Source organism: Notothenia coriiceps, unplaced genomic scaffold (assembly GCF_000735185.1).
Source record: "Notothenia coriiceps isolate Sejong01 unplaced genomic scaffold, NC01 NC01_scaffold00031603, whole genome shotgun sequence".
NCBI lineage: Eukaryota > Metazoa > Chordata > Actinopteri > Perciformes > Nototheniidae > Notothenia > Notothenia coriiceps.
The window spans coordinates 595135-611392 of NW_011364304.1; the positions used below are offsets into that span (position 1 = coordinate 595135).

At 39.1% G+C, this 16258-nt stretch overlaps 2 protein-coding genes across 2 annotated transcripts; one reads left to right on the top strand and one right to left on the bottom strand.

Annotated features, from left to right (window-relative positions):
- Window positions 1-12461: 12461 nt before the first annotated feature.
- LOC104960169 (dexamethasone-induced Ras-related protein 1-like) lies at window positions 12462-13803 on the top strand. The gene is made up of 2 exons (XM_010788145.1): window positions 12462-12798; window positions 12920-13803. The coding sequence occupies exons 1-2, from the start codon at window positions 12528-12530 to the stop codon at window positions 13441-13443; spliced, it is 795 nt and encodes a 264-aa protein (XP_010786447.1). The 5' UTR covers window positions 12462-12527; the 3' UTR covers window positions 13444-13803.
- A 501-nt stretch (window positions 13804-14304) lies between these two features.
- med9 (mediator complex subunit 9) lies at window positions 14305-15910 on the bottom strand. Its single transcript, XM_010788146.1, has 2 exons — window positions 15772-15910; window positions 14305-14856 (listed from the first exon to the last, which is right to left on the bottom strand). Exons 1-2 carry the CDS (start codon window positions 15849-15851, stop codon window positions 14637-14639), a joined length of 300 nt encoding a protein of 99 aa, XP_010786448.1. The 5' UTR covers window positions 15852-15910; the 3' UTR covers window positions 14305-14636.
- Between the last annotated feature and the right edge of the window lie 348 nt (window positions 15911-16258).

Genomic DNA, 16258 nt, shown 5'->3' on the forward strand with positions numbered 1-16258 from the left:
TTTTTTTCATGAGTTACATGAACATGAGTGTACAGGCAAACACAATTCAGATGTAAATAAACAAAGTGTGCTTGTGATTAGCTATAGGGGCACCTTGTATAGCAGTTAGTCATCAGCAGGTCTCTGAAATACTTTACATCATATTAGATTAATACCAAGTCTCGCTTACAGAAAATAAATAAGTTATAAATACATTTGCTTAGAGCTACTCAATACAACTTTTTTCCAGGTTGAGTTTGGTGCTATTTTTAGTTTTAATTTGATACAAGCATGTTTCAATGATATGAAGCTTTAGCAACATTTGGTATTTCGTGCAGAATGTCCCTAAAGAACACCCAAAGAGACACACAAAAACAAGTTTATCCCACCCGAGAACAACCACAGCATCTTTTGTTCCAGTACGTGCCCCAGAACTACATCTGTGACCATGACAACACTGTTCCCTTTACTTCAATTACATATTCATTTGAACCCAACCATCAATATTTCCCTCAACCTACCAAAGTATTTTTACGCCTGACCAAACATTAACCTTACTAGAGCATTGTGACATCAAAGAGTTGATTTATTTTTAGAAAAAGGTCTTGTTGATAGAGGCATGAGAAATCAGAATGCTACTATGTGTTTATCTAGAGGTGATGGACAAACTAACTATTTGCATTTGTTTTTAAGGGAAAAAAGCTACACAAATTCAACTCTGCGGCAGAACTTCTCTAACAATGACGGGACTCTCTTGCTCCAGGTTGTGGAGTTAAAAGCAAGTTACCATGGATGTTTAAATGTCTAGTCCTTCTCTACTAAGCAGCGTACAGACCGTCCCTTGAAATAATGGCCACTCAGGGTCAGAGCAAGAAACTGTTATAACTGTGGGAGCTAAGCTACAGAGATAAACAGAGTAATATGCAGTACAGTTCGTGTTGATATCTTCTGCATGCTTGACTTTGAGTAGAGTAGGCACACAAAGTTGCCTGCTATAACCTGTCCAAGATTAATACAAAAATAAAAATGGTTTCATCAAGCTTGCAATGAGTTTAATTTTATGGATTTTAGTTTAATGAAGCAGTAGTTGGTGTTCTTGTAATTATATATTCTATTTTTCACCACGTCACCAAATAACAAAGTATCAAAGACTCAGCTCTTCTTTGATATTGAAAGGCTCCAAGCTCCAAATTTCATTTAAAATAAAAGCGAGACCCTGCTAGTTTTGAGGAAGATAGCCACACTAGGCACATTTAAGTAACATAAAAAAATCTCAGTCACTGTAACACAGAAAGGCTGAAAGAAACCCCTGCCACCTCCTCTCCATCTTGATTACATAACAGATGTCATTAAACCATTACATTGGTGAGCAGTGTGGAGAGTGACTATAAGAGGCCAATTATATGCCTTATACTGTATATTTAAACTGCTGTCTATTTATGTTTTAGATACTCTACACTCTTAACCATACGATCCAGGTTTAGCAAAGAGATGGATATAACTATGATTATGCAAAGTGATAGCTGATAATTGTTGCTGCCTGCTGTACAGTGCTACTGACATCGTTCAGCATTCAATACACTGTATTTTGTACCTGTGCTCCCACAGACTGTTGACTTCAGGAAGTTTGATGAATGAATAACATTTCTATTTCTAAAGTCATTGAACACCTCAAATATTTAGGAAAATACAGTGTCCAATACAGCCTCAAAGGTATGCACCACCAAGTTCAAACACTGACTATGTTGTACATGAGGTCAGTACTCCACAAAGCCAAATAAAGTTTGACTTCTCTCCGTAGTCTTTGTCTGTTTGTGCTCTATGTCTCTCTCTTGTCAAGAAACCTTTTCACGCAGTTCATTCCCACAAATGCACACAAAACAGGTTCTGGGTCTTCTCCTGTAATTGCTTTCTTTCTGCATTCTTGCTGCATTTTGTTGTTGTTGCCTGTTCCCTAAGACGTTTAAAATTTGCTTGGGTCCTAAAGACTTTGGGAACTAAAATAGTTGATCAATTGAACCCTGTAACTGTTCATTTTTCATTTTCAAAGCTTTTTTATACTCGAAAAACAGAGTGCAGGGAGATACAGTACATTTTGTACTTAGCAAGGCTTAAGAAGACAGGTTCCCTGGGATCAGAGAAACATTGGGTGCACAAGGTTTTCACTCGGGGCAGTTGATCACTATCAGGCTTCATAAACATGCTTAGCTAAATTAAGGTATGATGGATATACTTAACACAAAAGCTGCCATGACGCAGGGCAGGCTGGGATGGCTCGTGGGTTCAGGGGGGAGCTCAGGTTGGTGCATCCAGGTTCAGTATTTGCATGTGCATGGGTTCGTACAGATCCTTATGTGCATCTGTACATATGCTATGTTGTCTGAATATGTTTGCACCACCTGTTCATCTTGATGTCCATTCTCACATTTCAGAACATCCTCCATAAGGTTCTTCACGGGAGGAGTGGTGGGTTCAGGCCCTCTAATAATGAACACAATGCTGCTACGACCATTATACACAATTAGCTTGGTGCAGTCGCTAGGCTGGCCAGTATTGACCCAGTCTGTCATTTAGTCAGCTCTCTGCGTGCTCCTGCTGTTGGTAATGACTGGCGGAGAGTTCCTAGGAGGTGGTCACACACAGATTGGAGGGCATGGTCTTGTGTCCCCTTGACTTGTCACATGGTGTCTGAGAGCTACACACATTACCGCCTGCCACATTTAGCTACATGAGTGGAAATTCTATTCTGGGCCTTTTCACGTAGACCTTTTGACTCCAAACTGCTAAGTAATGTATTCATATTGTCACTGCAATCCCTCTCTCTTTAAATATATGTGTGCTGTCCACATCAAGTTGTCCTTTAATTAATCAGCATACTGAACGAAATGGTTTCAAGCAGAAGGGTAGAGAGACAGGCAAAGACGACTTTGTCCTCTTATCTTTAAGCTCATGCCTTCTTATATTTAATTTACTAAAAGTCTAACAACGTATTTGGGGTAAATTACCAGTAGGTGAAACTAGCAGCGTTTCACAAGTTTCCCGCACCAAACTAAATGAAATCCTCTCATTACATTCACTTATCTACCCAGCCATTTTTCCTGGAGACAGTTTCTCCAGGAAAAATGAAAGGTTGAAAGTTCTCTTTTATAATTTGAGTGTTTTTATGTGCAATCAAAACCATTAAGATGTTTTAGCTGAACTCACCCTGACTGACAGATCTTTTCACGGAAACAGCATGTGATTTTTAGACTCTGTGAACTGTTTCTGAAAATGTCTTTTGTACTGAGTCAACTTTGGACAAATTAATAAAGAACAAATCTGATGATTTTCCACAACAGAACATTCCGACACATTTTCAAATGAGACACAGGACACAATGTCCTGGCACTCCACCCAGCCCTCTTAGTGATCAATCTCTGCTTGTCTGTCTTAATTCACTGTACATTTTTAAATCAAGGTTGCAACAGCGGAACGACTTGAGTTAACAACAATCATTTTAATTTGGAATAAAAAAACATTATCTGGTGGGTCATAGAGGACAGGGTATAATCACAAACTCTTTCTCCTGATTCGTTCAAAAATAAATGCTATCTTAGTTTGTTTCCGTATGTTTCAGGGTTACACCTGTACTGTACTGTCTGACATTTCTCACCTCATCATCCATCTCTCTGCACAGCTGTCCTTAGTTAAGTCATGAGCTCCTTACTATAAATAGCAGAATATTCTCTTTCCTCTCAAGACTGTAAACGTAGCCAGAAAAGGCGGGCCCTTTTTGTTCCAGTGCAGCATGTCATCTCACCGTCCTTCGCAGTGACATCAAACACTTCCTTATTCTTGTGTTTTTGAATGTGCGTCAGATCCTTTGTGAACATTGACAATATCAAAATGTTACTTACACAGCCCAGCACAGGTAGTAATTAAGGTTTGGCTTAAGGCAAAATATATTTGCAGTGTGCCGTGTGAACTGTACCTTACCAAAACACAATACATACTCTGTTGCCCATAAAGTTGGAATCATTTTGCTTTTTAAAATAGAAGACCGAGGATAAGGCATCTGAAGGTTGCTCCAACTGAAGGAAGCTTTTAGGACCTCTTGCATGAAGCTGAAGTGGAGCACATGGTTTAATGGCAGATTATAAGAATAGGTGATCAGGGGAAACAGAAGATATTTTGGTGCTGCTGGTGACATTCAATCCTAGCCATTATTTACTCTGTGTTCTTACTAACTACTAACTACTAAATTGAGATTTTATTTCCACCAACGGAAATAACTTGTTCACACAAAACATTGCAACCAGGGGGACGTAGAGTAGGTCACACAAAATGAATGAACATGTAGTGATTTATTGAATGACATTTGGCAGAAACCCAGTGCCTGTATGAGACAAAATTGAATAAGGAAGCAATGGTCTTTCACTGTTGGTGGTACAAAGGCAAGTACAAAGCTGAAGAGTTGGGCTGTGAACAGCAGGAGGAGAACTCTCGCTGTGATCTAATGAGAGCTCAGGGTCTTCCTGTTAGCATCATCACTACTAGCCGTCACTGACAGTTTTCAAGATTGAAAATGTTATGTGTGATGCTGTATTTCTTGAGAAAATAATATGTTTTGCTTTAAGCTTGAGTTTACAGCAGCTCCCTCTATTCAATAAACAATTATAATTAAAGTGGACCTATCATGAAAAATGCACTTTTGTACGTCCTTTATACATGAATATGTGTCCCTGGTGTGTCAGGGAACTCACCAAGTGTCAGAAAATACAACCCTCTCTCTTTTCGTCCGTACCCAAATCTTTTAAAAACGGGGCCGGCCCGGAATAGTGTTGTTCACGAGACATGGCCGTTCACACGAGACCGCTCGAAAGCGCTGGAGACGCTGTAGTACATATGCCAGGCCTGTAAGTGGCGCTGTAGTCCTGCCACAAAAGCAGCGAAGAAGACTTCCCGTGCATGGTTGCCATGGTTACCCTTCTGTTTATTGCGTGGACGCTCTGGCTCTTTTTTTCTCCCTCCCCGAGGCAAGCGTTTGCTCCTGCTGTAAATCTCTCCGGTAGTCCACCAGCAGATGAAAAACACCCACCTCTCCGCCTCTTCCAAGGGACGAGGGGACCGTGCGGCAGAGTTTCAGTTAGATTTGTTTTTCCGCCGGTCAACATGTCCGTTAAAGTTTAAATCTTCCGGACAAAATTAGAGAAGTGTCGGTCAAAGGTCTTCTTTATATTTATTGAGCTTTAAAACAAATGAATAACGACTCTATATAATCATATAAGAATAATACACAGAGGACGGAGCCTCTCTTTTCCTCCCCCTCTTCTGAGAAGCCCAGCAGCTGATCTCAGAGCACGTTCCCCTCTCCTGCAGGGGTGCGTGGTCATTTGTATTAAAGCTACGTCACAGAATCAGCCCTTGCAAAAACAGGGCTGGAATAGAGCAAATAGAGCGAAATGAGGCATGGCTAAAATGCATGATCTGTTTGGTATTTTAAAAAAAAAACTTCACAGACATGTTTTATATAGCTATGGCCCTACAATATATATTTCAAATATAGCATGATAGGTCCACTTTAACTTTCATATTCTGTGTAAAATGATATTACTAATAAATGTAATAATTTGTACTTTTATTTTACCCACTACACTATTAAATGTGCTACTTCTAAGCTAAATGAAAGGTATTAAAATGCTTTAAAATGAAACATTGAAATAAAATATTATTTGGATCTGTATACATGCTAGGTAAAAGGGTTAACAAAACACAGAGAATGATAATGTTCTCTTTTTTATGTGATCTTATATTTTAGAACTCTAACCGTGATCCATATTCCATATCAGCCAATGAAGAAAATATCTTCATATGAAGAAAGCACAAAAGCATCTGCTACCAGATTGACAGGGCTAACGTACTTACTGGTTTATACATTATGATTTTGATATGGATCTTCTTTTCCAGTTATCTTGTAAGATGAATTTGTTAACATCTTAACTGTTAAGCTTTCACAATCCATAAGTATTTTATATTTCTGGTGCGGTTTTTCAAGCTGTTTTCATGTTGCTAAAACAGATTAACAGATTGGTCATTTAAATAAAATAAGAATAAAAAGACATTAATCAATACACTCAAACACTTGACACACACACACACACACACACACACACACACACACACACACACACACACACACACACACACACACACACACACACACACACACACACACACACACACACACACACACACACACACACACACACACACACACACACTTCATTAGGAGGGCTAGGATGTGTCCAACTTGAAGCCCACCAGTGCAGCAAGCATGCCTGTGCATAATGCCTGTGTAATGATTTGAAAAGAACATGTATATGTGCCTTATTAGCTGAACAGTAGGAATTTCTGTGCCGGCCACTGAGCGCAAAACGTCCCATCAAGTGGTTGTATTGGCGTCACACTGAGTCAGAACGGACGCTGTTTACACACCGTAGATGAAAACAAAAACTGAGGAAATGGGCAATACTGTCCATGTGTGTGCATAATGATTTACTGTGGCTCAACTTGTGTTATGAAATCTTGTTTTGCTGCACCCAAAGAGATATTCTGTCATACAGGGATCAAATGTGAATCTCTGAAACTCTTCATATGACTTTAAAATGGAAACATTGAGGGGGATTTAAGTGGATTTAATCACAAAAAGGTGTTCAGTAAACTGTGATGCTTTGTGATGCCGCCATGACGCACAACCTTTAGAAAACGGCTGTCAGCTGGTGCAGCCTTAGAGGGAGCATGTTTTGTGGGTGTGAATTAGGTGTCACTTCAGTGAGTTCAAACCATGACATTTGAATTCCTCCAGAGATTTCTTGAGACTACATTTAGCTAAAAAATACTTGAGTCTTCAAACACAGTTTAATACAGCACAGCTCAGGTATAGGTCCGGAGTTCATGTAATATATATTTAGGGGTTGAGAAGGGGTGTTGGTGGGAGAAAATGCAACTACCTAGAGGGTGGTAATTCATATTTGATATTAAATGTTTGTGTATGTGTAAGGTGGAATTAAATATATAAATCCTGCACAGACTAGCTACCTCTCTCACCCCCTCCCTCTCTTTTTATTTTTCTGTGCAAAGCTATTAGCGTTACCTAAACAGTGCTGCAAAGGTCAGCAGCTCACTGACGTCTATGGTTAAGCACTTATAAGATCACTCAGTGGTAGTCACATTTACCAACTACACTGCGCTGTGAAGTATTACAGGTTTGAATAGACCATTACCTCTGATTCAAGTCTGCAGAATGCTTCATGGAAACAGTAATGCACCTTGGGCCAATTTTCCAAAAAGTGCCCTTCACTAAGCTCCTTTGTCCATAGATTCACAACGAGACAAATTATATTTTGACATGAATAACAGGCTGGAGATATAAAATGAATCTGTGTTTCTGAAGTTGTTCTATTTGATGCTTTGTCAGTTATCTACACCACTTCCACAGATATGGCTAGAAAATGTAGGTCTTACCTGGTCTGTTTTTAACAAAGAAGAGACAACTTGGTGTACTTGCTGGGAGTAAGAATTGAATTCTAACGGTTTCTTGTGTATTTGATAAACTAATATTGCAGACTCCTGGCTGTAGCTTCATATCTATTGTACAGACATGAGAGTGTCTCCATCTAATTGATATGGCATATTACCTTAAATGTCAAACTTCTCTTTTAAGGTTGACATGCTGTAGCTCAATAGGATTTTTCTCTGTGTTGGATGCTGATGACAGTGTTGGGGAAAAGCCTGTCCTGCTGTTTCTTTCAAAAGGCCAGCATGTATATTGATCTGAATGACCTCCCTCCAACTTCGTGAGGTGAGTTCAGGTCTACCGCTCCGTTTTACCTGACCTGTTTTTCTGTGCATTCACTGCTCTTCAATCCATTAACGAAATAACCACCTGTTTAGAAGAATCGCAGGTCAGGCAGGTCATACAAAGAAAAGAACCCTCTGAACTACCAGAGTTATCCACTTATGACAAATCATTTCTGATAACTCACACAAATGTTTGGAAAATCTGAAAGTACACTGCTAATAGTTCATACAATCTGTTCTGTCCTCAGAGTTTCACCGCCTTCATCTCTCTAAAAGATAATTACATTTAACAGTTCAGACATGATAATTTTCTCCGCCTATTTTCCTCAAAGTGAGATGAAATGAGTGCACAGCGTACAAACAGATCAGGAAAATGAAATACTAAAAAGTGTTGCACTACTTGTGCATGGCTGCCTTACATACAGAGTTACAGTATGTTTTGCTTCACATGTTGTACATCATGCAGGGAGTACAACATGAGGTTGCATGTCACTGATAATAACACAGATGAAAGATTGCTGATTTATCAACATATACAGGTGGTGTGCAAACCAAAGCTAAACTCAGAGCAGAGCTTTGATTGGCTCTGAAACATGAAGCCTTTGTGTTGGAAACCGCCAGCCCATACTTCATTCAACAGTTTCTCTGCACTATGGCCCGGCCTGACACGCAACAGCCCCTAGTCTCACGCCATGAAAACAAAGAAAAGACCCCTCCCCTCCCCCAAAAACACAAGATCAGACGGCCCCGGAAGAGTGAATAAATGAAGTCTGATCTCTCCGCACTGGTCCGCAGGGGCAGACTTTATGTCTGAAAATGTATCTGAACAGTAGGGATTCTGCACAAAGAAAAAATATTTATTAAGCACATGATCCAATAATGGTTATAAAAATAATTTAACTTCGAAAAATAATCTTTTCTCGAAGGTTCCAAAAATCACTAGACACAGGCCAGGTATATCATCAATGCATAAATGGTCCAAAGATGACTAAGTTGCATCTTGGTTTTCCAATTAAGAAAACTGCACATTGCATGTAACTTTAATGTTCTCAGGGAGCACAAACTTCTTAGTTCCTAATTTTGAATAATGGTTTTGAGAAAAAGCCACCGTAAGCATTACCTCTGCATCTGATGTAATGTGTCTGGAACCACACCTTTGCTGAATCAAGGGAAGACTATATTTGATTTTTGCAAATGCACCTGGAAAAATGGGGGGATGGATCAGCTAATTTGTTGTCATATACTATTAAAAATAAAAATGTTTAAAAATAAATCTGCATCTAGGTATAAACCTGCATTACAGCTCACAAACTGATACATGGTATTGTCTCTGACATGTTGGGCCATCAAAAGGCAAAATGTCATCAAATTGTCCGTAGAAGATCTCAATGAAATAAAAACAAATATAAAACTATTTGAACTTGTCTATGTTGTGTATACAAATATATGAATCATGTGAACCAATAGTGTATGAACAATAAAATGAAATTATGATAGCTGGTATACATTTTGGGACAATATAGACTTTTTGCTGTCTCGCAGTCAAATAATCTGTTCATGTGTTTTAAAACATATTCTGGAAAACGAGTGAACCTAGACTACATTGACCTTGCTGTACACATTGGTGAAAAAACAATGACATATAGGTCCACATTACCTCTGTGACTTGAGCCAAAAAGATCCCCAGAAGTCCAACTGTGCACATCAATATGGATCATCTCTACCGTTTCTCCTCCAGCCCACTCAAACACAATCACACAGACACACCTAATATGCACAGGCAAACACGATTACAAACACTCTCGTAAATTAGACTTCTCACTATATGATTAAGCGTCAAGCATGTATACCCGCACGGGGCTGTTCATGTGTGATACACTATCATAAGGAACGGGGGTTGATTACACAATAATAACAACTCTACCATATTTGTAATCACGTTTCTAACATGTGAATGTCACTGCTGTTCATGAAATTGGTCAGTCGTTGTTTTTCTTTGGCTGTTTTTGTTTTAAGGTGAACCCCAAACACTATAAAATAATCTTTGCATCTCAGTTTGCTTCTCCAGTCTACCACAGCTGAGCCTTTGGCCTTGGCATTTTTCACAGGCAAAAAAAAAGGGCACAATCCATGGTCTTATGGAAAAAGGGCGCAATCCATGGTCTTATTCCTTTAACAAGATTGGTTACTTCCCAATAAAACATGGCTTAGTGTCTATACTGGTTAAATCACTTCGCCAGATAAAAAAGAAATATGATTTCCTTCAGCTGTGAAGCACTGGCTCCTCAAAGTCTTTTCCAGACTTCTTTGTCCTCTTTACTAATTGATGAAGGCAAACACGGCTGAGAAGGAAATGAGGCTAATATGTATGATTGGCCGTGGCCTGAGTGTGCGGCAGCTGGTGTGGTTACTCTACTTGAGGGCCGCGTTGCCAGGACATTGCATGCAAAGGTCCAACAGAACAAGCTGCAAAGAGGCTGGGACACAAAAACATGTCAACACTGCAGACAGGAGTCAGGATGCACACAGACAAATGGGTTGTACCTAAAAAAGACACAAACTGTACTGTATGTTTATGCGTTCTGGTTTGCAGGTGAACACCCAGACTAGTGTGTTTGTGATTTTATGCTATTTTCAAAAGTATTAATTGAATAACCTCAGGGCATAACATACAGAGTTGCTTTACTAGTACTGCTTTGCAGAGATAAATAAAGATCCCTGTGGGTGAGACATGATATTCCCTCCTTTGTGTATTTGTGCAGGATGGCAGTGCCTCGCTGAACAAGCCTTCATGCACATGTTCTGTGAAAAGCATCGGTGGGAACATACCGGCTTAATTACTGAGCAATAGTGAAGGGTGAAGCGCTGGTTCCCTCCGACCTGGTTACACAAACCTGTCGCTCAAGCATGGAACAAGCAGGCTTAAGTACACCTCTCTGATTTCATCCTCAATGCCTCACAGAGGGACATAAAGGTCATTATTGTTGGCACGTTTTAGGTTTCAAAATCAAGGTGAATACCAAGACTTATTAATACACGTCTTTCTTAGAACAGTTGTTGATATTGTGTGAAATATTAGAAAGGGAGTAATTAATTATTCAAATGAAAACCTTCTAAACTGTGCTGCTTTCTTTTACATAATCCAGTGATACTGCAAGATTGTAAACTCAGCTAATCTTGATGATAGCAATAGCAACTGCTGTCAAAAATGGCCATTAAATAAGAAAATATAGATAACATTGATTGGGAAAAATATCCAGGGAATAATATTTCATAATTTATGATCATAATAGCTATTCCCAAATAGTCAATAATTGTGTGGTTTTGATTAATGATAAAAAGTTACAGAAATAATAAAAGAAGAAGACCAGATTGTTTAGAATAAGTATTACAGATGCTGCATTAGTAAAACATGAGTCACACACTTTCCATTTAGGAGTCGTGTTCCCTCTCTACACTGATTTGCAGGTGAGAAGATAAGTAAAAGGTGACAAGTAGTTAAGGTGGCAAAGTCGATGAGCACAGTTTGACTCAGAAACAGCGGGCTCTATCTTTAGGCCGGTGGTGGGATACTTTGATTAACACTTAGGAGAAAGTCAATACCAATGGGATTCGATGCCTTCCAGGCAACAGTCCATCCAGCAGTTCCTCCATCTCATTAAGACTCATCGATTACATATTCCTGCTTGCATTTAGGATGATCTGATTGTGTTCTTTATGTAGTTTTCTTTTTTTAAATAATTTCATGCCATTTTATTTATCTTAATTGGACATTGTTTTCAATCTTATCACATGTGAAAGTTGTTATAGGCTGATTGGTTTGTATGGTATTTTTTTAATGGTTTATTTTTGTAACTGTTTTTAATACTATTTTATTGCCAATCATTCTAAAATAAATATTACTAACATTTCATGTTTGACCATGAAACCAAGGAAAATGAAATTAACTTGCACATTGTAAACTATAAGACTTTAAGCTGATCCAGTGACATTGAAATGGTAACAGTATAACCTTATTTACTTTATTTAGTTATCTGCTTAGCGCCTTTCATTGAAGCAAATAGATAAACATTTAAAACCTGAGTAAATGTAATAATAATAACAATAATAATAGCATATGTTTAAAATACAGTAACATCTCAAGGTGCATTTGTAGTGAGGCTGCTGAATATCATAAATGAGCTTTCAGTTATGCGATTTTAAGGCTGCTTCATTTCCTTTGCTTGTGTGGGGACACTAAAAAGAAAGAGCGTTTAGGGACATGCACAATGTAAATGTGAGATACGTCTGTGTCCAATTAATAAATACGCATTGGTTCAATACAATGCACTTTAAAGAAAAGTTTGAATACAGTTACATTTAAAAAATATCAATTCAAATTATTGCCATTGCTTATGCACCTAATTTGTGATAATTAACAACAAAATGCTAAATGTTTTAACAAACTATCATTACCTTCTTCTGATAATGAGGGGGCTGACGCACAAAAACTGCCACAGTAACATTATGATATTGGGTCTTGTTCCATCTCCCCAAGCTGGAGCATGACGCATGACGCATGAAGGAGGCGCGGCCAATTTCCCCCATAAATCCCCAGCCTTCTCTCCTCAGGCTTGAGACACAGCGAGGTTAGAACCTCTCCCATCACAGAAAGGACTTACAACCACCACTTTCTACACCATCGACCTCCGGGTGCATCTGCTGTAAGCATGATTAAGAAAATATCAATCTCCGAGAATGAGTTCGACATCCCGGCCAAGAATTGCCACAGGATGGTGATTATGGGCTCCACTAAAGTTGGGAAGACATCCATCATCTCTCGGTTTCTGAACGAGAGAGTTGACGACCAGTACACACCAACTATTGAGGACTTTCATAGGAAACTCTACAGCATCAGGGGAGACGTTTACCAGCTGGACATTTTGGACACATCTGGAAATCATCCCTTCCCTGCAATGAGGAGGCTATCAATTCTTACCGGTGAGTTGAGCTCTGAAACTTTAAGCCAATAACCTGTTGCTGTTTGCAAAGTGAATGTGCTGCTATTAAAATATTATAAAATTATTGTATATTGAACATTTCTTCTTATTTGTTTTTCCAGGTGATGTGTTCATCTTGGTGTTCAGTCTGGACAACAGAGAATCCTTTCAGGAGGTGCAGCGTCTGAAGCGGCAGATATATGAAACCAAGTCCTGCCTGCGAAACAAAACAAAGGAGAACGTGGACGTCCCGGTGATGATCTGCGGCAACAAGTGTGACAAAGACTTTTACCGTGAGGTGCAGGAGGAGGAGATCGAGCAGCTGGTCGGTGGAGACGAGCACTGCGCTTACTTTGAAATCTCAGCAAAGAAGAACACCAACGTGGACCAAATGTTTCAAACTCTCTTTAGCATTGCCAAACTGCCAACCGAAATGAGCCCCGGTCGCCACTGCAAAGTTTCCGTGCAGTTCTGCGAAGTTCTTCACAAAAAATCCCTAAAAAATAAGAAGTGCAAAGATGGGAACGCATATGGGATTGTGGAGCCGTTTGCGCGGAGACCCAGCGTGCAGAGTGACTTGATGTACATAAAGGAGAAAGCCACAGGAGGTAGCCAGACCAAAGAGAAAGGCTGCATCATATGCTGACACTTTATTTGTGTGCGCAAAAGACTTTATTAGACTTTCCAGAGCTGAAGCGGAGCCGTTCAACAGGTCACATGACATGAACCCAAATACTGTAGACTCCAGCGCCCGAGTCGAGAGACGCAATGTGATCCAAACTGTGATGAGACACACGGGGCAGGTGCCTCCGCTCATAGGCCTGTCCCCTATGTAGTGATGCAGTAGATGCTAGGAAAATGTTGTAACATCTGCTCACATCAGCTTGCCAAAAAGGCACTTGAAAAAAAAAAACGTTTACATTTTGCTATATTCATTTTTTTTTTAAACTTGGGATATACTTGAATTTTTGTTGCATTGAGAACAAATCCAAATGTGTATTTATTATGTCTATGTCAACTTTTGGATAAAAGAGAAAATAAAATCACTTGTTACTTTCATAGTTTGTCTTCCTCTTCTCTTTACTTTCGAGCAAAGCACAATGAAGTTACACAAAATACTCCACAGTGCCAAACGTATGGGATAAATATATAACAAATATATATCTAAAGTCGCCCCATAGCTCATTCTTTCCATTCATACATACTGACCTGAGGGTCCAGAAACACACTCACCTAACAGTTTAGAGCATTTTCACTGGGACTTTTCAGCAATGAGCCACCAGCTATCCATTTTGGATAAGCATGAAACTGAATGATTTGATTTAGAATGCCTAACCCCCTTCATGTCTGAACCATAGACTGGTCTGAACACAACAAACATAGTGAATAATTGCTTTTTGTATTGATAGAAGTGTGTGCCAATAATGTACTTAATTAATGATGAAGGCCACAGGCTCGAATTAATGTGTGCAAGCAGTATGCTGATTAAAAGACTTTAGACCAATACTCCTTATTCAATTCAATTTATTAGAACAAAAGAGACATTTTCAATATAATAACATAAGGAAATTATAAACTGTAAAACTACATTTAATATAAACACAACACAACTAAGTTTGTATTCTAGCAACGCAAACAAATGCCAAAAGCAGACATTGCATGTCGTTCAAGACATCTTTCAAAGTGATGCAACTGAAGGAAAAAAATCCTCTCATTTAAACGTCCATCCTGTATTCTTGAATCCCACATCTGCTCCATATGTGGGAATGATACAAAACATCATGCACCTCGACTGTCTGTGAGTGTCCTTCAGTCAGTGCAGTATTCCAGTTCTCTGTTTCAGGATGCTTTTGGCACGTCAAACATGCACAGACCTTTGTATTTGTGCAGCAGCTGGTTCTTGGTGCGGACCTGCTCCCGCAGTGTGGCCAGCTGCTGCTGCTGCTCCAGAGGACTGCTGTCCACCCCGGGCATGGTGGAGATCTGATCCCGAGCCTCCTGGATCTTCACCTTCAGCTTGGCCAGTTCTTGGTGAACATCCGGGCTGTCCTTGTCCATGCTTAAACAGATTGAGGGGAGAAAGGGAATATGTTATTTCCATATTATTTTTAGAGGTGGGAGAAGTACTCAGAACTTGTACTTGAGTAAAGGTAGAAGTACCAGGGTGTAGGAATACTCTGAACAAGAAACAGTTCTGCATTGCAAATATTACTCAAGTTAAAGTACAAAAGTATTGCCATCAAAATATACCTAAAGTACCAAAAGTAAAAAGTACTCATTATGCAGATTGGCCCATTTCATGATAATATATATGATATGTTTTGATTATAATTGGGAGGCGTGTGGTGCAGTGGATTGAGCGTTGTTGATCAGGTTCAAGCCCCACTGCAGTCAGCATGTCGTTGTGTCCCTGGGCAAGACACTTCACCCCAAATTGCTCCTGTGGGGATTGAGTCGCTTTGGATAAAAGCATCTAAGAAGTGACATGTAATAATTATTGATGCATTCATGTGTTATCAAAGCTGGTAAAGGTGCAGCTAGTTTGAATGATTCTGTATACTGCACAGACCAGTTGGAACTTGAGTCTGATTTAAGAGTAGATTATATATCACATTATTAATCAAAATCTGCGAAGTAACTAAAGGTATTTAATACATGTAATGGAGTAAAAGGACACGATTTACCTCTGAATTGTAGTGGGGTAGAAGTACAAAGAAGCACAACATTGAAATACTCAAGTAAAGTACAAGTATCTCAAAATTGTACTTGACTAAATGTACTTAATTACTTTACACCACTGGTTGTTTTGGACGTTTATCTTTTCTTCTCAGCATATCAGTAGAAGCTAACTTAGCTTCGGCTACCAAGTCAACAAGCTTATCAACCCCACCATAACGACTTTACGACAAGTAAATAGGTTTCCACCGAGCGGCGGTTGCACATGTAACACATGAGAATCTGCCAGTAACCTTACCATTTGATAATATCATGAACTAAAGGCAACAAAGAGCAATCCTCGCTCTCTTTCTCTTCTCTTTGTTGAGGAGCCGCCATCACGCTCCCTGCTCTGCGGCGCGGATTGTGTACGTCATGCGTCGTATGATGACGTAAAGCCATACAATGCTCTTCATACATACATGCTCATAACAAACAATACTGTTAGCATAATGTCACAATAATAACTGTTTCAAAGTGTGTTGACAAAAAGTATCTAGCCTACTTTCAGAAATATTCTTATGAGAAAATCGTTTAGCATGAAAGTGATTTCAAGCTGAAAATCAATGAGAAGAGGCTGAAGTTTATTTCAGATGTTCTGTGTTCTATTAGAATGCTTTGCAATATATACAAAAGATCATCTTTTATAGTGACACTAAAAGTGTTTAAATAATTTAAATGTGTATTCTTACTACTTTTCTAATTCAGTTCAATTGCTTTAGCTAATATAATTAATACTTAAATGT